This window comes from Salmo salar, unplaced genomic scaffold (genome assembly GCF_905237065.1).
Source record: "Salmo salar unplaced genomic scaffold, Ssal_v3.1, whole genome shotgun sequence".
Lineage (NCBI taxonomy): Eukaryota > Metazoa > Chordata > Actinopteri > Salmoniformes > Salmonidae > Salmo > Salmo salar.
Genome location: NW_025548009.1, coordinates 22,501 through 50,000, shown reverse-complemented (window position 1 = coordinate 50,000; position 27,500 = coordinate 22,501). Strand labels below are relative to the sequence as shown.

The following is a 27,500-nucleotide window of genomic DNA, read 5'->3' as shown; positions in this document are numbered from 1 at the left end:
TGTTAGCCTTACTGGGTGGATAGGAACATTAGCCTGCTAGCCTTACTGGGTGGATAGGAACATTAGCCTGTTAGCCTTACTGGGTGGATAGGAACATTAGCCTCCTAGCCTTACTGGGTGGATAGGAACATTAGCCTGCTGGCCTTACTGGGTGGATAGGAACATTAGCCTGCTAGCCTTACTGGGTCTATAGGAAGATTAGCCTGCTGGCCTTACTGGGTGGATAGGAACATTAGCCTGCTGGCCTTACTGGGTGGATAGGAACATTAGCCTGTTAGCCTTACTGGGTGGATAGGAACATTAGCCTGCTAGCCTTACTGGGTGGATAGGAACATTAGCCTGCTAGCCTTACTGGGTGGATAGGAACATTAGCCTGTTAGCCTTACTGGGTGGATAGGAACATTAGCCTGCTAGCCTTACTGGGTGGATAGGAACATTAGCCTGCTGGCCTTACTGGGTGGATAGGAACATTAGCCTGTTAGCCTTACTGGGTGGATAGGAACATTAGCCTGTTAGCCTTACTGGGTGGATAGGAACATTAGCCTGCTGGCCTTACTGGGTGGATAGGAACATTAGCCTGTTAGCCTTACTGGGTGGATAGGAACATTAGCCTGATAGCCTTACTGGGTGGATAGGAACATTAGCCTGTTAGCCTTACTGGGTGGATAGGAACATTAGCCTGTTAGCCTTACTGGGTGGATAGGAACATTAGCCTGTTAGCCTTACTGGGTGGATAGGAACATTAGCCTGCTGGCCTTACTGGGTGGATAGGAACATTAGCCTGCTGGCCTTACTGGGTGGATAGGAACATTAGCCTGTTAGCCTTACTGGGTGGATAGGAACATTAGCCTGCTGGCCTTACTGGGTGGATAGGAACATTAGCCTGTTAGCCTTACTGGGTGGATAGGAACATTAGCCTGTTAGCCTTACTGGGTGGATAGGAACATTAGCCTTTTAGCCTTACTGGGTGGATAGGAACATTAGCCTGTTAGCCTTACTGGGTCTATAGGAACATTAGCCTGCTGGTCTTACTAGGTGGATAGGAACATTAGCCTGCTGGCCTTACTGGGTGGATAGGAACATTAGCCTGTTAGCCTTACTGGGTGGATAGGAACATTAGCCTGTTGGCCTTACTGGGTGGATAGGAACATTAGCCTGCTGGCCTTACTGGGTGGATAGGAACATTAGCCTGTTAGCCTTACTGGGTGGATAGGAACATTAGCCTGTTAGCCTTACTGGGTCTATAGGAACATTAGCCTGTTAGCCTTACTGGGTGGATAGGAACATTAGCCTGTTAGCCTTACTGGGTGGATAGGAACATTAGCCTGTTAGCCTTACTGGGTGGATAGGAACATTAGCCTGTTAGCCTTACTGGGTGGATAGGAACATTAGCCTGTTAGCCTTACTGGGTGGATAGGAACATTAGCCTGCTGGCCTTACTGGGTGGATAGGAACATTAGCCTGTTAGCCTTACTGGGTGGATAGGAACATTAGCCTGTTAGCCTTACTGGGTGGATAGGAACATTAGCCTGATGGCCTTACTGGGTGGATAGGAACATTAGCCTGTTAGCCTTACTGGGTGGATAGGAACATTAGCCTGTTAGCCTTACTGGGTGGATAGGAACATTAGCCTGTTAGCCTTACTGGGTGGATAGGAACATTAGCCTGTTAGCCTTACTGGGTGGATAGGAACATTAGCCTGTTAGCCTTACTGGGTGGATAGGAACATTAGCCTGTTAGCCTTACTGGGTGGATAGGAACATTAGCCTGTTAGCCTTACTGGGTGGATAGGAACATTAGCCTGCTGGCCTTACTGGGTGGATAGGAACATTAGCCTGATTGCCTTATGGGTGGATAGGAACATTAGCCTGTTAGCCTTACTGGGTGGATAGGAACATTAGCCTGTTAGCCTTACTGGGTGGATAGGAACATTAGCCTGTTAGCCTTACTGGGTGGATAGGAACATTAGCCTGCTGGCCTTACTGGGTGGATAGGAACATTAGCCTGTTAGCCTTACTGGGTGGATAGGAACATTAGCCTGCTAGCCTTACTGGGTGGATAGGAACATTAGCCTGTTAGCCTTACTGGGTGGATAGGAACATTAGCCTGCTGGCCTTACTGGGTGGATAGAAACATTAGCCTGTTAGCCTTACTGGGTGGATAGGAACATTAGCCTGTTAGCCTTACTGGGTGGATAGGAACATTAGCCTGCTGGCCTTACTGGGTGGATAGGAACATTAGCCTGCTGGCCTTACTGGGTGGATAGGAACATTAGCCTGTTAGCCTTACTGGGTGGATAGGAACATTAGCCTGCTGGCCTTACTGGGTGGATAGGAACATTAGCCTGTTAGCCTTACTGGGTGGATAGGAACATTAGCCTGCTGGCCTTACTGGGTGGATAGGAACATTAGCCTGTTAGCCTTACTGGGTGGATAGGAACATTAGCCTGTTAGCCTTACTGGGTGGATAGGAACATTAGCCTGTTAGCCTTACTGGGTGTATAGGAACATTAGCCTGCTGGCCTTACTGGGTTGATAGGAACATTAGCCTGTTAGCCTTACTGGGTGGATAGGAACATTAGCCTGTTAGCCTTACTGGGTGGATAGGAACATTAGCCTGCTAGCCTTACTGGGTGGATAGGAACATTAGCCTGTTAGCCTTACTGGGTGGATAGGAACATTAGCCTGCTGGCCTTACTGGGTGGATAGAAACATTAGCCTGTTAGCCTTACTGGGTGGATAGGAACATTAGCCTGTTAGCCTTACTGGGTGGATAGGAACATTAGCCTGCTGGCCTTACTGGGTGGATAGGAACATTAGCCTGCTGGCCTTACTGGGTGGATAGGAACATTAGCCTGTTAGCCTTACTGGGTGGATAGGAACATTAGCCTGCTGGCCTTACTGGGTGGATAGGAACATTAGCCTGTTAGCCTTACTGGGTGGATAGGAACATTAGCCTGCTGGCCTTACTGGGTGGATAGGAACATTAGCCTGTTAGCCTTACTGGGTGGATAGGAACATTAGCCTGTTAGCCTTACTGGGTGGATAGGAACATTAGCCTGTTAGCCTTACTGGGTGGATAGGAACATTAGCCTGCTGGCCTTACTGGGTGGATAGGAACATTAGCCTGTTAGCCTTACTGGGTGGATAGGAACATTAGCCTGCTAGCCTTACTGGGTGGATAGGAACATTAGCCTGTTAGCCTTACTGGGTGGATAGGAACATTAGCCTGCTGGCCTTACTGGGTGGATAGAAACATTAGCCTGTTAGCCTTACTGGGTGGATAGGAACATTAGCCTGTTAGCCTTACTGGGTGGATAGGAACATTAGCCTGCTGGCCTTACTGGGTGGATAGGAACATTAGCCTGCTGGCCTTACTGGGTGGATAGGAACATTAGCCTGTTAGCCTTACTGGGTGGATAGGAACATTAGCCTGCTGGCCTTACTGGGTGGATAGGAACATTAGCCTGTTAGCCTTACTGGGTGGATAGGAACATTAGCCTGCTGGCCTTACTGGGTGGATAGGAACATTAGCCTGTTAGCCTTACTGGGTGGATAGGAACATTAGCCTGTTAGCCTTACTGGGTGGATAGGAACATTAGCCTGTTAGCCTTACTGGGTGTATAGGAACATTAGCCTGCTGGCCTTACTGGGTTGATAGGAACATTAGCCTGTTAGCCTTACTGGGTGGATAGGAACATTAGCCTGTTAGCCTTACTGGGTGGATAGGAACATTAGCCTGTTAGCCTTACTGGGTGGATAGGAACATTAGCCTGCTAGCCTTACTGGGTGGATAGGAACATTAGCCTGCTGGCCTTACTGGGTGGATAGGAACATTAGCCTGTTAGCCTTACTGGGTGGATAGGAACATTAGCCTGCTAGCCTTACTGGGTGGATAGGAACATTAGCCTGCTGGCCTTACTGGGTGGATAGGAACATTAGCCTGTTAGCCTTACTGGGTCTATAGGAACATTAGCCTGCTGGCCTTACTGGGTGGATAGGAACATTAGCCTGTTAGCCTTACTGGGTGGATAGGAACATTAGCCTGTTAGCCTTACTGGGTGGATAGGAGCATTAGCCTGTTAGCCTTACTGAGTGGATAGGAACATTAGCCTGTTAGCCTTACTGGGTGGATAGGAACATTAGCCTGCTAGCCTTACTGGGTGGATAGGAACATTAGCCTGCTGGCCTTACTGGGTGGATAGGAACATTAGCCTGCTGGCCTTACTGGGTGGATAGGAACATTAGCCTGTTAGCCTTACTGGGTCTATAGGAACATTAGCCTGCTGGCCTTACTGGGTGGATAGGAACATTAGCCTGTTAGCCTTACTGGGTGGATAGGAACATTAGCCTGCTAGCCTTACTGGGTGGATAGGAACATTAGCCTGTTAGCCTTACTGGGTGGATAGGAACATTAGCCTGCTGGCCTTACTGGGTGGATAGGAACATTAGCCCGCTGGCCTTACTGGGTGGATAGGAACATTAGCCTGCTGGCCTTACTGGGTGGATAGGAACATTAGCCTGCTGGCCTTACTGGGTCTATAGGAACATTAGCCTGCTGGCCTTACTGGGTGGATAGGAACATTAGCCCGCTGGCCTTACTGGGTCTATAGGAACATTAGCCTGCTGGCCTTACTGGGTGGATAGGAACATTAGCCTGCTGGCCTTACTGGGTGGATAGGAACATTAGCCCGCTGGCCTTACTGGGTCTATAGGAACATTAGCCTGCTGGCCTTACTGGGTGGATAGGAACATTAGCCTGCTGGCCTTACTGGGTGGATAGGAACATTAGCCTGCTGGCCTTACTGGGTGGATAGGAACATTAGCCTGTTAGCCTTACTGGGTGGATAGGAACATTAGCCTGTTAGCCTTACTGGGTGGATAGGAACATTAGCCTGTTAGCCTTACTGGGTGGATAGGAACATTAGCCTGCTGGCCTTACTGGGTGGATAGGAACATTAGCCTGTTAGCCTTACTGGGTGGATAGGAACATTAGCCTGTTAGCCTTACTGGGTGGATAGGAACATTAGCCTGTTAGCCTTACTGGGTGGATAGGAACATTAGCCTGCTAGCCTTACTGGGTGGATAGGAACATTAGCCTGCTGGCCTTACTGGGTGGATAGGAACATTAGCCTGTTAGCCTTACTGGGTGGATAGGAACATTAGCCTGTTAGCCTTACTGGGTGGATAGGAACATTAGCCTGCTGGCCTTACTGGGTGGATAGGAACATTAGCCTGTTAGCCTTACTGGGTGGATAGGAACATTAGCCTGTTAGCCTTACTGGGTGGATAGGAACATTAGCCTGCTGATCTTACTGGGTGGATAGGAACATTAGCCTGCTGGCCTTACTGGGTGGATAGGAACATTATCCTGCTGGCCTTTCTGGGTGGATAGGAACATTAGCCTGCTGGCCTTACTGGGTGGATAGGAACATTAGCCTGTTAGCCTTACTGGGTGGATAGGAACATTAGCCTGTTAGCCTTACTGGGTGGATAGGAACATTAGCCTGCTGGCCTTACTGGGTGGATAGGAACATTAGCCTGCTGGCCTTACTGGGTCTATAGGAACATTAGCCTGCTGGCCTTACTGGGTGGATAGGAACATTAGCCTGTTAGCCTTACTGGGTCTATAGGAACATTAGCCTGCTGGCCTTACTGGGTGGATAGGAACATTAGCCTGCTGGCCTTACTGGGTGGATAGGAACATTAGCCTGTTAGCCTTACTGGGTGGATAGGAACATTAGCCTGTTAGCCTTACTGGGTCTATAGGAACATTAGCCTGCTGGCCTTACTGGGTGGATAGGAACATTAGCCTGTTAGCCTTACTGGGTGGATAGGAACATTAGCCTGTTAGCCTTACTGGGTGGATAGGAACATTAGCCTGCTGGCCTTACTGGGTGGATAGGAACATTAGCCTGCTGGCCTTACTGGGTGGATAGGAACATTAGCCTGCTGGCCTTACTGGGTGGATAGGAACATTAGCCTGTTAGCCTTACTGGGTGGATAGGAACGTTAGCCTGCTGGCCTTACTGGGTGGATAGGAACATTAGCCTGCTGGCCTTACTGGGTGGATAGGAACATTAGCCTGCTGGCCTTACTGGGTGGATAGGAACATTAGCCTGTTAGCCTTACTGGGTGGATAGGAACATTAGCCTGCTAGCCTTACTGGGTGGATAGGAACATTAGCCTGCTAGCCTTACTGAGTGGATAGGAACATTAGCCTGTTAGCCTTACTGGGTGGATAGGAACATTAGCCTGTTAGCCTTACTGGGTGGATAGGAACATTAGCCTGTTAGCCTTACTGGGTGGATAGGAACATTAGCCTGCTGGCCTTACTGGGTGGATAGGAACATTAGCCCGCTGGTCTTACTGGGTGGATAGGAACATTAGCCTGCTGGCCTTACTGGGTGGATAGGAACATTAGCCTGTTAGCCTTACTGGGTGGATAGGAACATTAGCCTGCCAACCTTACTGGGTGGATAGGAACATTAGCCTGTTAGCCTTACTGGGTGGATAGGAACATTAGCCTGCTGGCCTTACTGGGTGGATAGGAACATTAGCCCGCTGGTCTTACTGGGTGGATAGGAACATTAGCCTGCTGGCCTTACTGGGTGGATAGGAACATTAGCCTGCTGGCCTTACTGGGTCTATAGGAACATTAGCCTGCTGGCCTTACTGGGTGGATAGGAACATTAGCCCGCTGGCCTTACTGGGTCTATAGGAACATTAGCCTGCTGGCCTTACTGGGTGGATAGGAACATTAGCCTGCTGATCTTACTGGGTGGATAGGAACATTAGCCTGCTGGCCTTACTGGGTGGATAGGAACATTATCCTGCTGGCCTTTCTGGGTGGATAGGAACATTAGCCTGCTGGCCTTACTGGGTGGATAGGAACATTAGCCTGTTAGCCTTACTGGGTGGATAGGAACATTAGCCTGTTAGCCTTACTGGGTGGATAGGAACATTAGCCTGTTAGCCTTACTGGGTGGATAGGAACATTAGCCTGCTGGCCTTACTGGGTGGATAGGAACATTAGCCTGCTGGCCTTACTGGGTCTATAGGAACATTAGCCTGCTGGCCTTACTGGGTGGATAGGAACATTAGCCTGTTAGCCTTACTGGGTCTATAGGAACATTAGCCTGCTGGCCTTACTGGGTGGATAGGAACATTAGCCTGCTGGCCTTACTGGGTGGATAGGAACATTAGCCTGTTAGCCTTACTGGGTGGATAGGAACATTAGCCTGCTGGCCTTACTGGGTGGATAGGAACATTAGCCTGTTAGCCTTACTGGGTGGATAGGAACATTAGCCTGCTGGCCTTACTGGGTGGATAGGAACATTAGCCTGCTGGCCTTACTGGGTGGATAGGAACATTAGCCTGTTAGCCTTACTGGGTGGATAGGAACATTAGCCTGTTAGCCTTACTGGGTCTATAGGAACATTAGCCTTTTGGCCTTACTGGGTGGATAGGAACATTAGCCTGTTAGCCTTACTGGGTGGATAGGAACATTAGCCTGTTAGCCTTACTGGGTGGATAGGAGCATTAGCCTGTTAGCCTTACTGAGTGGATAGGAACATTAGCCTGTTAGCCTTACTGGGTGGATAGGAACATTAGCCTGCTAGCCTTACTGGGTGGATAGGAACATTAGCCTGCTGGCCTTACTGGGTGGATAGGAACATTAGCCTGCTGGCCTTACTGGGTCTATAGGAACATTAGCCTGTTAGCCTTACTGGGTGGATAGGAACATTAGCCTGTTAGCCTTACTGGGTGGATAGGAACATTAGCCTGCTGGCCTTACTGGGTGGATAGGAACATTAGCCTGCTGGCCTTACTGGGTGGATAGGAACATTAGCCTGCTGGCCTTACTGGGTGGATAGGAACATTAGCCTGCTGGCCTTACTGGGTGGATAGGAACATTAGCCTGCTGGCCTTACTGGGTGGATAGGAACATTAGCCCGCTGGTCTTACTGGGTGGATAGGAACATTAGCCCGCTGGCCTTACTGGGTGGATAGGAACATTAGCCTGCTGGCCTTACTGGGTCTATAGGAACATTAGCCTGCTGGCCTTACTGGGTGGATAGGGAACATTAGCCCGCTGGCCTTACTGGGTCTATAGGAACATTAGCCTGCTGGCCTTACTGGGTGGATAGGAACATTAGCCTGCTGGCCTTACTGGGTGGATAGGAACATTAGCCTGTTAGCCTTACTGGGTGGATAGGAACATTAGCCTGTTAGCCTTACTGGGTGGATAGGAACATTAGCCTGCTGGCCTTACTGGGTGGATAGGAACATTAGCCTGCTGGCCTTACTGGGTCTATAGGAACATTAGCCTGCTGGCCTTACTGGGTGGATAGGACATTAGCCTGCTGGCCTTACTGGGTGGATAGGAACATTAGACTGCTGGCCTTACTGGGTGGATAGGAACATTAGCCTGCTGGCCTTACTGGGTGGATAGGAACATTAGCCTGTTAGCCTTACTGGGTGGATAGGAACATTAGCCTGTTAGCCTTACTGGGTCTATAGGAACATTAGCCTGCTGGCCTTACTGGGTGGATAGGAACATTAGCCTGTTAGCCTTACTGGGTGGATAGGAACATTAGCCTGTTAGCCTTACTGGGTGGATAGGAACATTAGCCTGCTGGCCTTACTGGGTGGATAGGAACATTAGCCTGCTGGCCTTACTGGGTGGATAGGAACATTAGCCTGTTAGCCTTACTGGGTGGATAGGAACATTAGCCTGCTGGCCTTACTGGGTGGATAGGAACATTAGCCTGTTAGCCTTACTGGGTGGATAGGAACATTAGCCTGCTGGCCTTACTGGGTGGATAGGAACATTAGCCTGTTAGCCTTACTGGGTGGATAGGAACATTAGCCTGCTGGCCTTACTGGGTGGATAGGAACATTAGCCTGTTAGCCTTACTGGGTGGATAGGAACATTAGCCTGTTAGCCTTACTGGGTGGATAGGAACATTAGCCTGTTAGCCTTACTGGGTGGATAGGAACATTAGCCTGTTAGCCTTACTGGGTGGATAGGAACATTAGCCTGCTGGCCTTACTGGGTGGATAGGAACATTAGCCTGTTAGCCTTACTGGGTGGATAGGAACATTAGCCTGTTAGCCTTACTGGGTCTATAGGAACATTAGCCTGCTAGCCTTACTGGGTCTATAGGAACATTAGCCTGCTGGCCTTACTGGGTGGATAGGAACATTAGCCTGTTAGCCTTACTGGGTGGATAGGAACATTAGCCTGCCAACCTTACTGGGTGGATAGGAACATTAGCCTGTTAGCCTTACTGGGTGGATAGGAACATTAGCCTGCTGGCCTTACTGGGTGGATAGGAACATTAGCCCGCTGGTCTTACTGGGTGGATAGGAACATTAGCCTGCTGGCCTTACTGGGTGGATAGGAACATTAGCCTGCTGGCCTTACTGGGTCTATAGGAACATTAGCCTGCTGGCCTTACTGGGTGGATAGGAACATTAGCCCGCTGGCCTTACTGGGTCTATAGGAACATTAGCCTGCTGGCCTTACTGGGTGGATAGGAACATTAGCCTGCTGATCTTACTGGGTGGATAGGAACATTAGCCTGCTGGCCTTACTGGGTGGATAGGAACATTATCCTGCTGGCCTTTCTGGGTGGATAGGAACATTAGCCTGCTGGCCTTACTGGGTGGATAGGAACATTAGCCTGTTAGCCTTACTGGGTGGATAGGAACATTAGCCTGTTAGCCTTACTGGGTGGATAGGAACATTAGCCTGTTAGCCTTACTGGGTGGATAGGAACATTAGCCTGCTGGCCTTACTGGGTGGATAGGAACATTAGCCTGCTGGCCTTACTGGGTCTATAGGAACATTAGCCTGCTGGCCTTACTGGGTGGATAGGAACATTAGCCTGTTAGCCTTACTGGGTCTATAGGAACATTAGCCTGCTGGCCTTACTGGGTGGATAGGAACATTAGCCCGCTGGCCTTACTGGGTCTATAGGAACATTAGCCTGCTGGCCTTACTGGGTGGATAGGAACATTAGCCTGCTGGCCTTACTGGGTGGATAGGAACATTAGCCCGCTGGCCTTACTGGGTCTATAGGAACATTAGCCTGCTGGCCTTACTGGGTGGATAGGAACATTAGCCTGCTGGCCTTACTGGGTGGATAGGAACATTAGCCTGCTGGCCTTACTGGGTGGATAGGAACATTAGCCTGTTAGCCTTACTGGGTGGATAGGAACATTAGCCTGTTAGCCTTACTGGGTGGATAGGAACATTAGCCTGTTAGCCTTACTGGGTGGATAGGAACATTAGCCTGCTGGCCTTACTGGGTGGATAGGAACATTAGCCTGTTAGCCTTACTGGGTGGATAGGAACATTAGCCTGTTAGCCTTACTGGGTGGATAGGAACATTAGCCTGTTAGCCTTACTGGGTGGATAGGAACATTAGCCTGCTAGCCTTACTGGGTGGATAGGAACATTAGCCTGCTGGCCTTACTGGGTGGATAGGAACATTAGCCTGTTAGCCTTACTGGGTGGATAGGAACATTAGCCTGTTAGCCTTACTGGGTGGATAGGAACATTAGCCTGCTGGCCTTACTGGGTGGATAGGAACATTAGCCTGTTAGCCTTACTGGGTGGATAGGAACATTAGCCTGTTAGCCTTACTGGGTGGATAGGAACATTAGCCTGCTGATCTTACTGGGTGGATAGGAACATTAGCCTGCTGGCCTTACTGGGTGGATAGGAACATTATCCTGCTGGCCTTTCTGGGTGGATAGGAACATTAGCCTGCTGGCCTTACTGGGTGGATAGGAACATTAGCCTGTTAGCCTTACTGGGTGGATAGGAACATTAGCCTGTTAGCCTTACTGGGTGGATAGGAACATTAGCCTGCTGGCCTTACTGGGTGGATAGGAACATTAGCCTGCTGGCCTTACTGGGTCTATAGGAACATTAGCCTGCTGGCCTTACTGGGTGGATAGGAACATTAGCCTGTTAGCCTTACTGGGTCTATAGGAACATTAGCCTGCTGGCCTTACTGGGTGGATAGGAACATTAGCCTGCTGGCCTTACTGGGTGGATAGGAACATTAGCCTGTTAGCCTTACTGGGTGGATAGGAACATTAGCCTGTTAGCCTTACTGGGTCTATAGGAACATTAGCCTGCTGGCCTTACTGGGTGGATAGGAACATTAGCCTGTTAGCCTTACTGGGTGGATAGGAACATTAGCCTGTTAGCCTTACTGGGTGGATAGGAACATTAGCCTGCTGGCCTTACTGGGTGGATAGGAACATTAGCCTGCTGGCCTTACTGGGTGGATAGGAACATTAGCCTGCTGGCCTTACTGGGTGGATAGGAACATTAGCCTGTTAGCCTTACTGGGTGGATAGGAACGTTAGCCTGCTGGCCTTACTGGGTGGATAGGAACATTAGCCTGCTGGCCTTACTGGGTGGATAGGAACATTAGCCTGCTGGCCTTACTGGGTGGATAGGAACATTAGCCTGTTAGCCTTACTGGGTGGATAGGAACATTAGCCTGCTAGCCTTACTGGGTGGATAGGAACATTAGCCTGCTAGCCTTACTGAGTGGATAGGAACATTAGCCTGTTAGCCTTACTGGGTGGATAGGAACATTAGCCTGTTAGCCTTACTGGGTGGATAGGAACATTAGCCTGTTAGCCTTACTGGGTGGATAGGAACATTAGCCTGCTGGCCTTACTGGGTGGATAGGAACATTAGCCCGCTGGTCTTACTGGGTGGATAGGAACATTAGCCTGCTGGCCTTACTGGGTGGATAGGAACATTAGCCTGTTAGCCTTACTGGGTGGATAGGAACATTAGCCTGCCAACCTTACTGGGTGGATAGGAACATTAGCCTGTTAGCCTTACTGGGTGGATAGGAACATTAGCCTGCTGGCCTTACTGGGTGGATAGGAACATTAGCCCGCTGGTCTTACTGGGTGGATAGGAACATTAGCCTGCTGGCCTTACTGGGTGGATAGGAACATTAGCCTGCTGGCCTTACTGGGTCTATAGGAACATTAGCCTGCTGGCCTTACTGGGTGGATAGGAACATTAGCCCGCTGGCCTTACTGGGTCTATAGGAACATTAGCCTGCTGGCCTTACTGGGTGGATAGGAACATTACCCTGCTGATCTTACTGGGTGGATAGGAACATTAGCCTGCTGGCCTTACTGGGTGGATAGGAACATTATCCTGCTGGCCTTTCTGGGTGGATAGGAACATTAGCCTGCTGGCCTTACTGGGTGGATAGGAACATTAGCCTGTTAGCCTTACTGGGTGGATAGGAACATTAGCCTGTTAGCCTTACTGGGTGGATAGGAACATTAGCCTGTTAGCCTTACTGGGTGGATAGGAACATTAGCCTGCTGGCCTTACTGGGTGGATAGGAACATTAGCCTGCTGGCCTTACTGGGTCTATAGGAACATTAGCCTGCTGGCCTTACTGGGTGGATAGGAACATTAGCCTGTTAGCCTTACTGGGTCTATAGGAACATTAGCCTGCTGGCCTTACTGGGTGGATAGGAACATTAGCCTGCTGGCCTTACTGGGTGGATAGGAACATTAGCCTGTTAGCCTTACTGGGTGGATAGGAACATTAGCCTGCTGGCCTTACTGGGTGGATAGGAACATTAGCCTGTTAGCCTTACTGGGTGGATAGGAACATTAGCCTGCTGGCCTTACTGGGTGGATAGGAACATTAGCCTGCTGGCCTTACTGGGTGGATAGGAACATTAGCCTGTTAGCCTTACTGGGTGGATAGGAACATTAGCCTGTTAGCCTTACTGGGTCTATAGGAACATTAGCCTTTGGCCTTACTGGGTGGATAGGAACATTAGCCTGTTAGCCTTACTGGGTGGATAGGAACATTAGCCTGTTAGCCTTACTGGGTGGATAGGAGCATTAGCCTGTTAGCCTTACTGAGTGGATAGGAACATTAGCCTGTTAGCCTTACTGGGTGGATAGGAACATTAGCCTGCTAGCCTTACTGGGTGGATAGGAACATTAGCCTGCTGGCCTTACTGGGTGGATAGGAACATTAGCCTGCTGGCCTTACTGGGTCTATAGGAACATTAGCCTGTTAGCCTTACTGGGTGGATAGGAACATTAGCCTGTTAGCCTTACTGGGTGGATAGGAACATTAGCCTGCTGGCCTTACTGGGTGGATAGGAACATTAGCCTGCTGGCCTTACTGGGTGGATAGGAACATTAGCCTGCTGGCCTTACTGGGTGGATAGGAACATTAGCCTGCTGGCCTTACTGGGTGGATAGGAACATTAGCCTGCTGGCCTTACTGGGTGGATAGGAACATTAGCCCGCTGGTCTTACTGGGTGGATAGGAACATTAGCCCGCTGGCCTTACTGGGTGGATAGGAACATTAGCCTGCTGGCCTTACTGGGTCTATAGGAACATTAGCCTGCTGGCCTTACTGGGTGGATAGGGAACATTAGCCCGCTGGCCTTACTGGGTCTATAGGAACATTAGCCTGCTGGCCTTACTGGGTGGATAGGAACATTAGCCTGCTGGCCTTACTGGGTGGATAGGAACATTAGCCTGTTAGCCTTACTGGGTGGATAGGAACATTAGCCTGTTAGCCTTACTGGGTGGATAGGAACATTAGCCTGCTGGCCTTACTGGGTGGATAGGAACATTAGCCTGCTGGCCTTACTGGGTCTATAGGAACATTAGCCTGCTGGCCTTACTGGGTGGATAGGACATTAGCCTGCTGGCCTTACTGGGTGGATAGGAACATTAGACTGCTGGCCTTACTGGGTGGATAGGAACATTAGCCTGCTGGCCTTACTGGGTGGATAGGAACATTAGCCTGTTAGCCTTACTGGGTGGATAGGAACATTAGCCTGTTAGCCTTACTGGGTCTATAGGAACATTAGCCTGCTGGCCTTACTGGGTGGATAGGAACATTAGCCTGTTAGCCTTACTGGGTGGATAGGAACATTAGCCTGTTAGCCTTACTGGGTGGATAGGAACATTAGCCTGCTGGCCTTACTGGGTGGATAGGAACATTAGCCTGCTGGCCTTACTGGGTGGATAGGAACATTAGCCTGTTAGCCTTACTGGGTGGATAGGAACATTAGCCTGCTGGCCTTACTGGGTGGATAGGAACATTAGCCTGTTAGCCTTACTGGGTGGATAGGAACATTAGCCTGCTGGCCTTACTGGGTGGATAGGAACATTAGCCTGTTAGCCTTACTGGGTGGATAGGAACATTAGCCTGCTGGCCTTACTGGGTGGATAGGAACATTAGCCTGTTAGCCTTACTGGGTGGATAGGAACATTAGCCTGTTAGCCTTACTGGGTGGATAGGAACATTAGCCTGTTAGCCTTACTGGGTGGATAGGAACATTAGCCTGTTAGCCTTACTGGGTGGATAGGAACATTAGCCTGCTGGCCTTACTGGGTGGATAGGAACATTAGCCTGTTAGCCTTACTGGGTGGATAGGAACATTAGCCTGTTAGCCTTACTGGGTCTATAGGAACATTAGCCTGCTAGCCTTACTGGGTCTATAGGAACATTAGCCTGCTGGCCTTACTGGGTGGATAGGAACATTAGCCTGTTAGCCTTACTGGGTGGATAGGAACATTAGCCTGCCAACCTTACCGGGTGGATAGGAACATTAGCCTGTTAGCCTTACTGGGTGGATAGGAACATTAGCCTGCTGGCCTTACTGGGTGGATAGGAACATTAGCCCGCTGGTCTTACTGGGTGGATAGGAACATTAGCCTGCTGGCCTTACTGGGTGGATAGGAACATTAGCCTGCTGGCCTTACTGGGTCTATAGGAACATTAGCCTGCTGGCCTTACTGGGTGGATAGGAACATTAGCCCGCTGGCCTTACTGGGTCTATAGGAACATTAGCCTGCTGGCCTTACTGGGTGGATAGGAACATTAGCCTGCTGATCTTACTGGGTGGATAGGAACATTAGCCTGCTGGCCTTACTGGGTGGATAGGAACATTATCCTGCTGGCCTTTCTGGGTGGATAGGAACATTAGCCTGCTGGCCTTACTGGGTGGATAGGAACATTAGCCTGTTAGCCTTACTGGGTGGATAGGAACATTAGCCTGTTAGCCTTACTGGGTGGATAGGAACATTAGCCTGTTAGCCTTACTGGGTGGATAGGAACATTAGCCTGCTGGCCTTACTGGGTGGATAGGAACATTAGCCTGCTGGCCTTACTGGGTCTATAGGAACATTAGCCTGCTGGCCTTACTGGGTGGATAGGAACATTAGCCTGTTAGCCTTACTGGGTCTATAGGAACATTAGCCTGCTGGCCTTACTGGGTGGATAGGAACATTAGCCTGCTGGCCTTACTGGGTGGATAGGAACATTAGCCTGTTAGCCTTACTGGGTGGATAGGAACATTAGCCTGCTGGCCTTACTGGGTGGATAGGAACATTAGCCTGTTAGCCTTACTGGGTGGATAGGAACATTAGCCTGCTGGCCTTACTGGGTGGATAGGAACATTAGCCTGCTGGCCTTACTGGGTGGATAGGAACATTAGCCTGTTAGCCTTACTGGGTGGATAGGAACATTAGCCTGTTAGCCTTACTGGGTCTATAGGAACATTAGCCTTTTGGCCTTACTGGGTGGATAGGAACATTAGCCTGTTAGCCTTACTGGGTGGATAGGAACATTAGCCTGTTAGCCTTACTGGGTGGATAGGAGCATTAGCCTGTTAGCCTTACTGAGTGGATAGGAACATTAGCCTGTTAGCCTTACTGGGTGGATAGGAACATTAGCCTGCTAGCCTTACTGGGTGGATAGGAACATTAGCCTGCTGGCCTTACTGGGTGGATAGGAACATTAGCCTGCTGGCCTTACTGGGTGGATAGGAACATTAGCCTGTTAGCCTTACTGGGTCTATAGGAACATTAGCCTGCTGGCCTTACTGGGTGGATAGGAACATTAGCCTGTTAGCCTTACTGGGTGGATAGGAACATTAGCCTGTTAGCCTTACTGGGTGGATAGGAACATTAGCCTGCTGGCCTTACTGGGTCTATAGGAACATTAGCCTGTTAGCCTTACTGGGTGGATAGGAACATTAGCCTGTTAGCCTTACTGGGTGGATAGGAACATTAGCCTGCTGGCCTTACTGGGTGGATAGGAACATTAGCCTGCTGGCCTTACTGGGTGGATAGGAACATTAGCCTGCTGGCCTTACTGGGTGGATAGGAACATTAGCCTGCTGGCCTTACTGGGTGGATAGGAACATTAGCCTGCTGGCCTTACTGGGTGGATAGGAACATTAGCCCGCTGGTCTTACTGGGTGGATAGGAACATTAGCCCGCTGGCCTTACTGGGTGGATAGGAACATTAGCCTGCTGGCCTTACTGGGTCTATAGGAACATTAGCCTGCTGGCCTTACTGGGTGGATAGGGAACATTAGCCCGCTGGCCTTACTGGGTCTATAGGAACATTAGCCTGCTGGCCTTACTGGGTGGATAGGAACATTAGCCTGCTGGCCTTACTGGGTGGATAGGAACATTAGCCTGTTAGCCTTACTGGGTGGATAGGAACATTAGCCTGTTAGCCTTACTGGGTGGATAGGAACATTAGCCTGCTGGCCTTACTGGGTGGATAGGAACATTAGCCTGCTGGCCTTACTGGGTCTATAAGAACATTAGCCTGCTGGCCTTACTGGGTGGATAGGAACATTAGCCTGCTGGCCTTACTGGGTGGATAGGAACATTAGCCTGCTGGCCTTACTGGGTGGATAGGAACATTAGCCTGCTGGCCTTACTGGGTGGATAGGAACATTAGCCTGTTAGCCTTACTGGGTGGATAGGAACATTAGCCTGTTAGCCTTACTGGGTGGATAGGAACATTAGCCTGTTAGCCTTACTGGGTCTATAGGAACATTAGCCTGCTGGCCTTACTGGGTGGATAGGAACATTAGCCTGTTAGCCTTACTGGGTGGATAGGAACATTAGCCTGTTAGCCTTACTGGGTGGATAGGAACATTAGCCTGCTGGCCTTACTGGGTGGATAGGAACATTAGCCTGCTGGCCTTACTGGGTGGATAGGAACATTAGCCTGTTAGCCTTACTGGGTGGATAGGAACATTAGCCTGCTGGCCTTACTGGGTGGATAGGAACATTAGCCTGTTAGCCTTACTGGGTGGATAGGAACATTAGCCTGCTGGCCTTACTGGGTGGATAGGAACATTAGCCTGTTAGCCTTACTGGGTGGATAGGAACATTAGCCTGCTGGCCTTACTGGGTGGATAGGAACATTAGCCTGTTAGCCTTACTGGGTGGATAGGAACATTAGCCTGCTGGCCTTACTGGGTGGATAGGAACATTAGCCTGTTAGCCTTACTGGGTGGATAGGAACATTAGCCTGCTGGCCTTACTGGGTGGATAGGAACATTAGCCTGTTAGCCTTACTGGGTGGATAGGAACATTAGCCTGTTAGCCTTACTGGGTGGATAGGAACATTAGCCTGTTAGCCTTACTGGGTGGATAGGAACATTAGCCTGCTGGCCTTACTGGGTGGATAGGAACATTAGCCTGTTAGCCTTACTGGGTGGATAGGAACATTAGCCTGCTGGCCTTACTGGGTGGATAGGAACATTAGCCTGCTGGCCTTACTGGGTGGATAGGAACATTAGCCTGTTAGCCTTACTGGGTCTATAGGAACATTAGCCCGAGCTATTTAGGAGGGATATCACACCTGGCATAAATGATTGTCTAGTTGTGTTTTTCCTGCTGAGGGGTGCCCTATACCTGCACCCAGAGGGGAGTAGTTCAACGTCCAGGTACAGGGGTGGCTTGCTGATGGACCTGACCTTAAAGATCTCATCCAGGCCTGTCTGTTTCACTCCAAGTACCTTGCTTGCTGTGGTAATAATCCTTCTCAGCAAATTTCTCTGGCTGACAGTGGCATTGCCAAACCAACAAAACAATACAAAAAGTTAAAATACTCTCAATGAAAGATTAGATAAAACACAGTCAGTACAGTCTACTTTAAAAATATCCCAGCTTTTTGAGAAAGTACAATCTCTGTTGGCTCTTGTTGTAGATCAGGTCTGTACATTTACACCACTGAAACTTATTGTCCAAGAGGACACACAGATATCTCTATTCCTCTACACTCTCTATGTCCTGACCTCTGATATAGATGTTACAGTGGTAGGTGTTGTACACTTCCTGAAGTCTATACACACATCTCTTTGGTCTTACTGGTATTGAGGACCAAGTGTGATTCCTCACACCGCTCTACCAAGTCATCTAGGACCAGGCCAGTTTTTGGAGTCAAATTTATCTCCACTTTTGTGGATTGAGGTGATCAGTCCTTGGTTCCAAAATATCGGGGGAAGATGCCAGAGCTGAGGATGATGTTAAAGAGTTTAAGTATAGCCAATTGGAATTTGTGGTCTGTATATTTTATCATTTCATTGAGGATCCCATCAACACCACAGGCCTTTTGGTGTTGGAGGGTTTGTGTTTTGTCCTGTAGTTCATTCAATGTAATTGGAGAATCCAGTGGCTTCTGGTCTTTAATAGTTGATTCTAAGATTTGTATTTGATCATTTATATGTTTTTGCTGTTTGTTCTTCGTTATAGATAGATTGGAGAAGTGGTTTATACATCTCCATTTTGGATAGATTTATGACGTTCCTTCTTTTAGGGTATTTCTGTAATTGTTTTAGTGATTCACCATAGAAGAAGACGTGGACTCAGGGGGGTTTTCTGGTTCTCTGTGTTTTTTGGGGTTGGACAGGTTTCTCCATTTCTTTCATAGGTTTTTGCATTCTTCATCAAAACATTTGTCATTGTTGTTAATTTTCTTCAGTTTTCTGTTTGACATTTTTTTTTTTAGATTTGATGGAGGGAAGCTGAGAGGTCAAATATACTGTTAACATTTTCTACTGCCAAGTTTACACCTTCACTATTACAGTGGAACGTTTTGTCCAGGAAGTTGTTCTAGAAGGGATTGAATTTGTCGTTGCCTAATTGTTGTTTGGTAGGTTTCCACACTACTTTCCTTCCATCTATAGCATTTCTTTATGTTACTCAGTTCCTTTGGCTTTGATGCCTCATGATTGAGTATTTCTCTGTTAAAGTAGACTGTGATTTAGCTGTGATCTGATAGGGGTGTCAGTGGACTGACTGTGAACGCTCTGAGAGACTCTGGGGTGATCTCAGTGATAAAGTAGACTATGTACATACCCAGCGTGCGACAGAGCTGCAGGAGTTGTCACCCATTTTTGTTAGTTGTTTTTGTCATAGTTGTGTCTAAGGGGGCATATTTGGGGAGGGAATGATTGATTTCCCCCTCCAGGATGGAGAAGCTGGCATCGTTATAGTATGGGGGATTCTAGTGGGGGATATAGGTAGGATGGAGAAGCTGTCTTCATTATAGTATGGGGGATTCTAGTGGGGGATATAGGTAGGATGGAGAAGCTGGCATCGTTATAGTATGGGGGATTATATTGGGGGGGATATAGGTAGGATGGAGAAGCTGGCATCGTTATAGTATGGGGATTCTAGTGGGGGGGATATAGGTAGCACACAGGAGGATATTTATAATGAGGTCCTCTTTGGGGGGGGGGGGCATGGGTCTGATCTGAGGGGGCCTAAATTGGGTGTGGGCATGGTTGGCTTAGGGGGGTGTCCCACAGGTCTGGGAGGGGTGGGGAGTCTCCCTGGTCTGGGAGGGGAGGGGGAGTCTCCCTGGTCTGGGAGAAGAGGGGGGGGGAGTCTCCCTGGTCTGGGAGGGGGAGGGGAGGGAGTCTCCCTGGTCTGGGAGGGGAGGGGAGTCTCCCTGGTCTAGGAGGGGAGGGGAGGGAGTCTCCCTGGTCTGGGAGGGGAGGGGAGTCTCCCTGGTCTGGGAGGGGGGAGTCTCCCTGGTCTAGGAGGGGAGGGGAGGGAGTCTCCTGGTCTAGGAGGGGAGGGAGGGGAGTCTCCCTGGTCTGGGAGGGGGAGGGGAGTCTCCCTGGTCTGGGAGAAGAGGGGAGGGAGTCTCCCTGGTCTGGGAGGGGTCTCCCTGGTCTGGGAGAAGAGGGGAGGGGAGTCTCCCTGGTCTGGGAGGGGAGGGGAGTCTCCTGGTCTGGGAGAAGAGGGGAGGGGAGTCTCCCCTGGTCTGGGAGGGGAGGGGAGGGAGTCTCCCTGGTCTGGGAGGGGAGGGGAGTCTCCCTGGTCTGGGAGGGGAGGGAGTCTCCCTGGTCTGGGAGGAGTCTCCCTGGTCTGGGAGGGGAGGGAGTCTCCCTGGTCTGGGAGGGGAGTCTCCCTGGTCTGGGAGGGGAGTCTCCCTGGTCTGGGAGGGGAGGGGAGGGGAGTCTCCCTGGTCTGGGAGGGGAGGGGAGTCTCCCTGGTCTGGGAGGGGAGTCTCCCTGGTCTGGGAGGGGAGGGAGGCTCCCTGGTCTGGGAGGGGAGTCTCCCTGGTCTGGGAGGGGAGTCTCCCTGGTCTGGGAGGGAGGGGAGGCTCCCTGGTCTGGGAGGGGAGTCTCCCTGGTCTGGGAGGAGTCTCCCTGGTCTGGGAGGGGAGTCTCCCTGGTCTGGGAGGGGAGGGAGGGTGTCTCCCTGGTCTGGGAGGGGAGGGGAGTCTCCCTGGTCTGGGAGGGGAGGGGAGGGGAGTCTCCCTGGTCTGGGAGGGTTGTATATTGAAGAGGTCTGGGGTGGCTTGTCTGTGGGGGTTATATAATGAAGAGGTCTGGGGGTGACTCGTCTGTGGGGGTTATATAATGTAGAGATCTGGGGGTGGCTTGTCTGTGGGGGTTATATAATGAAGAGGTCTGGGGGTGACTTCGTCTGTGGGGGTTATATAATGTAGAGGTCTGGGGGTGGCTCGTCTGTGGGGGTTATATAATGAAGAGGTCTGGGGTGACTCGTCTGTGGGGGTTGTATAATGAAGAGGTCTGGGGGTGACTCGTCTGTGGGGGTTGTATAATGAAGAGGTCTGGGGTGGCTCGTCTGTGGGGGTTATATAATGAAGAGGTCTGGGGATGGCTCGTCTGTGGGGGTTATATAATGAAGAGGTCTGGGGGTGGCTCGTCTGTGGGGGGTTATATAATGAAGAGGTCTGGGGGTTGCTGGCCTGTGGGGGTTATATAATGAAGAGGTCTGGGGGTGGCTCATCTGTGGGGGTTATATAATGAAGAGGTCTGGGGGTGGCTCGTCTGTGGGGGTTATATAATGAAGAGGTCTGGGGGTTGCTGGCCTGTGGGGGTTATATAATGAAGAGGTCTGGGGGTGGCTTGTCTGTGGGGGTTATATAATGAAGAGGTCTGGGGGTTGCTGGTCTGTGGGGGTTGTATAATGAAGAGGTCTGGGGGTGGCTGGTCTGTGGGGGTTGTATAATGAAGAGGTCTGGGGGTGGCTGGTCTGTGGGGTTATATAATGAAGAGGTCTGGGGGTGGCTGGTCTGTGGGGGTTGTATAATGAAGAGGTCTGGGGGTGGCTGGTCTGTGGGGGTTATATAATGAAGAGGTCTGGGGTGGCTCGTCTGTGGGGGTTGTATAATGAAGAGGTCTGGTCTGACCCGTTCGGGGCTGGGGGAGGTATCTTTCTCAAGAGAGGCTGATTCTTTGATTAGGTGGGAGTCCAGCTGAACCTGTTTGGGGGGGGGGTTACCCTGTACCATTACTGTTCCAGACTTATAGAGATTTATATTAGCTGAGTCTTCGTTGTCTAGTATCCTGAGTTTCCACCCCTCGTTAACCCCCCCTCTCTTAACATAGGGGTAGTGTGCTAATAGTGTGCTCTCTCTCTCTCTCTCTCTCTTCCTCCTCTCTCTCTGTCTCTCTGTCTCTCTGTCTCTCTCTCTTCCTCCTCTCTCTCTTCCTCCTCTTCCTCCTCTCTCTCTCTCTCTCTCTCTCTCCTCTCTCTCCTCCTCTCTCTGTCTCTCTGTCTCTCTCTCTCTCTCTCCCCCTGTCTCCCTCTAGTTATGGGGACCATGTGCAGCACTTCAAGGTGCTCCAGGACAGGTCAGGACAGTACTTTGTTTGGGAGGAGATGTTCTTCTCTCTGAACCAGATGGTGGAGTTCTATCATAGCAACAGCATCGCCAAGGAGGGAATCGTCGTCCTACGAGACCCAGAACAATGTGCCAGGGTAACAACTGAACATATCAATTACATTTCAATTAATCTCTCTGTCTCTCTCTCTCTCTCTCTCTCTCTCTCTCTCTCTCTACCTCTCTACCTCTCTCTCTCTACCTCTCTACCTCTCTCTCTCAACCTTCCTCTCTCTCTCTCTGTCTCTCTCTCTCTCTCTCTCTCTCGTCTCTCTACCTCTCTCTACCCTCTCTATTCTGTTATTTCTCTCTCTCTGTCTCTACCACCCCTCTCTTACTAGCCTGGTCTGAACATTACTAGCCTGGTCTGAACAATACTAGCCTGGTCTGAACATTACTAGCCTGGTCTGAACATTACTAGCCTGGTCTGAACATTACTAGCCTGGTCTGAACAGTACTAGCCTGGTCTGAACAGTACTAGCCTGGTCTGAACAGTACTAGCCTGGTATGAACAATACTAGCCTGGTCTGAACAGTACCAGCCTGGTCTGAACAGTACCAGCCTGGTCTGAACAGTACTAGCCTGGTCTGAACATTACTAGCCTGGTCTGAACATTACTAGCCTGGTCTGAGACGTGCATAGCATCAGCAGGGTTTGTATTCATCATTGGTCTAACCCTGTCCTGTACCCCCCTCCAGCTCCCCACCACGCCCACGCTCTGTTTGACTTCACCCCCACCACCCCTCCCAGCTACGCTTCCTCCGCGGTGATATCATCGACCTGCTCGACTGTTCCGATTCGCTGCGCTGGAGAGGCCGTTGTCATGGACGCGTCGGATTCTTCCCCCCGGAGTATGTCCAGGCCGTCTACCAATGACCCCGCCCCATCTACAACGGACCCCGCCCCATCTACAGCGAACCCCACCCCATCTACCAATGACCCCACCCCCATCTACAATGGACCCCACCCCCACCCCCATCTGCCCCGCCCCCATCTACTACGGCCCCGCCCATATATCACTGACCTGTCAATCAAACTACTGACTCCACACACATCTACCACTGACCTGTCAATCAAACTACTGACTCCACCCCCATCTACCACTGACCTGTCATGATTGAACACAGACTCTGGGACCGGGACAGACCATATTAAAATGAGAGGAGAGACAGAAAGACAGAGAGACTGAAGAGAGACTGGAGAGAGACTGAGGAGAGACTGGAGAGAGACTGAAGAGAGACTGGAGAGAGACTGGAGAGACTAGAGAGAGACTGGAGAGAGACTGGAGAAAGACTGGAGAGAGACTGGAGAGAGACTGGAGAGAGACTGAAGAGAGACTGGAGAGAGACTGGAGAGAGACTGGAGAGAGACTGGAGAGAGACTGAAGAGAGACTGGAGAGAGACTGGAGAGAGACTGGAGAGAGACTGGAGAGATACTGGAGAGAGACTGAAGAGAGACTGGAGAGAGACTGGAGAGAGACTGGAGAGACTAGAGAGAGACTGGAGAGAGACTGAAGAGAGACTGAAGAGAGACTGGAGAGAGACTGGAGAGAGTCTGGAGAGAGACTGGAGAGAGTCTGGAGAGAGACTGGAGAGAGACTGGAGAGAGACTGGAGAGAGACTGAAGAGAGACTGGAGAGAGACTGGAGAGAGACTGGAGAGAGACTGGAGAGACTAGAGAGAGACTGGAGAGAGACTGAAGAGAGACTGAAGAGAGACTGGAGAGAGACTGGAGAGAGTCTGGAGAGAGACTGGAGAGAGTCTGGGAGAGAGACTGGAGAGAGACTGGAGAGAGACTGGAGAGAGACTGAAGAGAGACTGGAGAGAGACTGGAGAGAGACTGGAGAGAGACTGGAGAGAGACTGAAGAGAGACTGGAGAGAGACTGGAGAGAGACTGGAGAGACTAGAGAGAGACTGAAGAGAGACTGGAGAGACTGGAGAGAGACTGGAGAGAGACTGGAGAGAGACTGGAGAGACTAGAGAGAGACTGGAGAGAGACTGAAGAGAGACTGGAGAGAGACTGGAGAGACTAGAGAGAGACTGGAGAGAGACTGGAGAGAGACTGGAGAGAGACTGAAGAGAGACTGGAGAGAGACTGGAGAGAGACTGGAGAGAGACTGAAGAGAGACTGGAGAGAGACTGGAGAGAGACTGGAGAGACTAGAGAGAGACTGAAGAGAGACTGGAGAGAGACTGGAGAGAGACTGGAGAGAGACTGAAGAGAGACTGGAGAGAGACTGGAGAGAGACTGGAGAGAGACTGGAGAGAGACTGGAGAGAGACAGCAGCTGGAGAGAGACTGGAGAGAGACTGGAGAGAGACTGGAGAGAGACTGGAGAGAGACTGGAGAGACTAGAGAGAGACTGAAGAGAGACTGGAGAGAGACTGGAGAGAGACTGGAGAGAGACTGAAGAGAGACTGGAGAGAGACTGGAGAGAGTCTGGAGAGAGACTGGAGAGAGACTGGAGAGACACTGGAGAGAGACTGGAGAGAGACTGGAGAGAGTCTGGAGAGAGACTGAGAGAGACTGGAGAGAGACTGGAGAGAGTCTGGAGAGAGACTGGAGAGAGTCTGGAGAGAGACTGGAGAGAGACTGGAGAGAGACTGGAGAGAGACAGCAGCTGGAGAGAGACTGGAGAGAGACTGGAGAGAGACTGGAGAGAGACTGGAGAGAGACAGCAGCTGGAGAGAGACTGGAGAGAGACTGGAGAGAGACTGGAGAGAGACAGCAGCTGGAGAGAGACTGGAGAGAGACTGGAGAGAGACTGGAGAGAGACTGGAGAGAGACTGGAGAGAGACAGCAGCTGGAGAGAGACTGGAGAGAGACTGGAGAGAGACTGGAGAGAGACTGGAGAGAGACTGGAGAGAGACAGCAGCTGGAGAGAGACTGGAGAGAGACTGGAGAGAGACTGGAGAGAGACTGGAGAGAGACTGGAGAGAGACTGGAGAGAGACAGCAGCTGGAGAGAGACTGGAGAGAGACAGAGGAAAAAATGCCATCAGGGGAGACATGAGAGGACCAGAGAGCTGAGGAGCCTCCAGGAGAAAAGCCATCTCACTGTGGAATATGGACCAGAGAGCAGAGCAACACTGATGCCACTCACACCACACATTCCACTAGGACCTGTGTGTGTGTGTGTGTGTGTGTGTGTGTGTGTGTGTGTGTGTGTGTGTGTGTGTGTGTGTGTGTGTGTGTGTGTGTGTGTGTGTGTGTGTGTGTGTGTGTGTGTGTGTGTGTGTGCCCTGTGTTCTCTGTAGCAGTAAGAGATGACTGTGTTAGTGAGTTAGTGAACAACACACCTGCTGTACCAAACACTGTAAAGGACAACACGGTAACAGCAGTCTGTCAGGACAACACGGTAACAGCAGTCTGTCAGGACAACACGGTAACAGCAGTCTGTAAAGGACAACACGGTAACAGCAGTCTGTCAGGACAACACGGTAACAGCAGTCTGTCAGGACAACACGGTAACAGCAGTCTGTCAGGACAACACGGTAACAGCAGTCTGTCAGGACAACACGGTAACAGCAGTCTGTAAAGGACAACACGGTAACAGCAGTCTGTCAGGACAACACGGTAACAGCAGTCTGTCAGGACAACACGGTAACAGCAGTCTGTCAGGACAACACGGTAACAGCAGTCTGTCAGGACAACACGGTAACAGCAGTCTGTCAGGACAACACGGTAACAGCAGTCTGTCAGGACAACACGGTAACAGCAGTCTGTCAGGACAACACGGTAACAGCAGTCTGTCAGGACAACACGGTAACAGCAGTCTGTAAAGGACAACACGGTAACAGCAGTCTGTCAGGACAACACGGTAACAGCAGTCTGTCAGGACAACACGGTAACAGCAGTCTGTCAGGACAACACGGTAACAGCAGTCTGTAAAGGACAACACGGTAACAGCAGTCTGTCAGGACAACACGGTAACAGCAGTCTGTCAGGACAACACGGTAACAGCAGTCTGTCAGGGTTTGTATTCATCATTGGTCTAACCCTGTCCTGTACCCCCCTCCAGCTCCCCCACCACGCCCACGCTCTGTTTGACTTCACCCCCCACCACCCTCCCAGCTACGCTTCCTCCGCGGTGATATCATCGACCTGCTCGACTGTTCCGATTCGCTGCGCTGGAGAGGCCGTTGTCATGGACGCGTCGGATTCTTCCCCCGGAGTATGTCCAGGCCGTCTACCAATGACCCCGCCCCATCTACAACGGAACCCGCCCCATCTACAACGGACCCCTCCCCATCTACAATGGACCCCGCCCCATCTACAACGGACCCCACCCCCATCTGCCCCGCCCCATCTACCAATGACCCCGCCCCATCTACAACGAACCCCGCCCCATCTACCACTGCCCCACCCCCATCTGCCCCTGCCCCGCCCCATCTACAACGAACCCCGCCCCATCTACCACTGCCCCGCCCATATATCACTGACTTGTCAATCAAACTACTGACTGATATTAAAATGAGAGGAGAGACAGAGAGACTGGAGAGAGACTGGAGAGAGACTGGAGAGAGACTGGAGAGAGACTGAGGAGAGAGTGGAGAGAGAATGGAGAGAGACTGGAGAGAGACTGGAGAGAGACTGGAGAGAGACTGGAGAGAGTCTGGAGAGAGACTGGAGAGAGACTGGAGAGAGACTGGAGAGAACAGCAGCTGGAGAGAGACTGGAGAGAGACTGGAGAGAGACTGGAGAGAGACTGGAGAGAGACTGGAGAGAGTCTGGAGAGAGACTGGAGAGAGACAGCAGCTGGAGAGAGACTGGAGAGAGACTGGAGAGAGACTGGAGAGAGTCTGGAGAGAGACTGGAGAGAGACAGCAGCTGGAGAGAGACTGGAGAGAGACTGGAGAGAGACTGGAGAGAGACTGGAGAGAGTCTGGAGAGAGACTGGAGAGAGACAGCAACTGGAGAGAGACTGGAGAGAGACTGGAGAGAGACTGGAGAGAGTCTGGAGAGAGACTGGAGAGAGACAGCAGCTGGAGAGAGACTGGAGAGAGACTGGAGAGAGACTGGAGAGAGACTGGAGAGAGTCTGGAGAGAGACTGGAGAGAGACAGCAGCTGGAGAGAGACTGGAGAGAGACAGCAGCTGGAGAAAGACTGGAGAGAGACTGGAGAGAGACAGCAGCTGGAGAAAGACTGGAGAGAGACTGGAGAGAGACTGGAGAGAGACTGGAGAGAGACTGGAGAGAGACTGGAGAGAGACTGGAGAGAGACAGCAGCTGGAGAGAGACTGGAGAGAGACTGGAGAGAGACTGGAGAGAGACAGCAGCTGGAGAGAGACTGGAGAGAGACTGGAGAGAGACTGGAGAGAGTCTGGAGAGAGACTGGAGAGAGACAGCAGCTGGAGAGAGACTGGAGAGAGACTGGAGAGAGACTGGAGAGAGTCTGGAGAGAGACTGAGAGAGACAGCAGCTGGAGAGAGACTGGAGAGAGACTGGAGAGAGACTGGAGAGAGACTGGAGAGAGTCTGGAGAGAGATTGGAGAGAGACAGCAACTGGAGA

The 27,500-nt window shown here is 50.7% G+C and overlaps 1 protein-coding gene across 1 annotated transcript in view; it reads left to right on the top strand.

Annotated features, from left to right (window-relative positions):
- LOC123732578 (GRB2-related adapter protein-like) overlaps nucleotides 1–22,871 on the top strand; it is a 31,753-nt gene extending 8,882 nt beyond the window's left edge. The window contains 3 exon segments of the mRNA XM_045711843.1: nucleotides 21,919–22,079; nucleotides 22,688–22,717; nucleotides 22,720–22,871. Coding sequence (XP_045567799.1) covers nucleotides 21,919–22,079; nucleotides 22,688–22,717; nucleotides 22,720–22,865 — 337 coding nt within the window. The 3' untranslated portion in view covers nucleotides 22,866–22,871.
- Nucleotides 22,872–27,500: the final 4,629 nt, after the last annotated feature.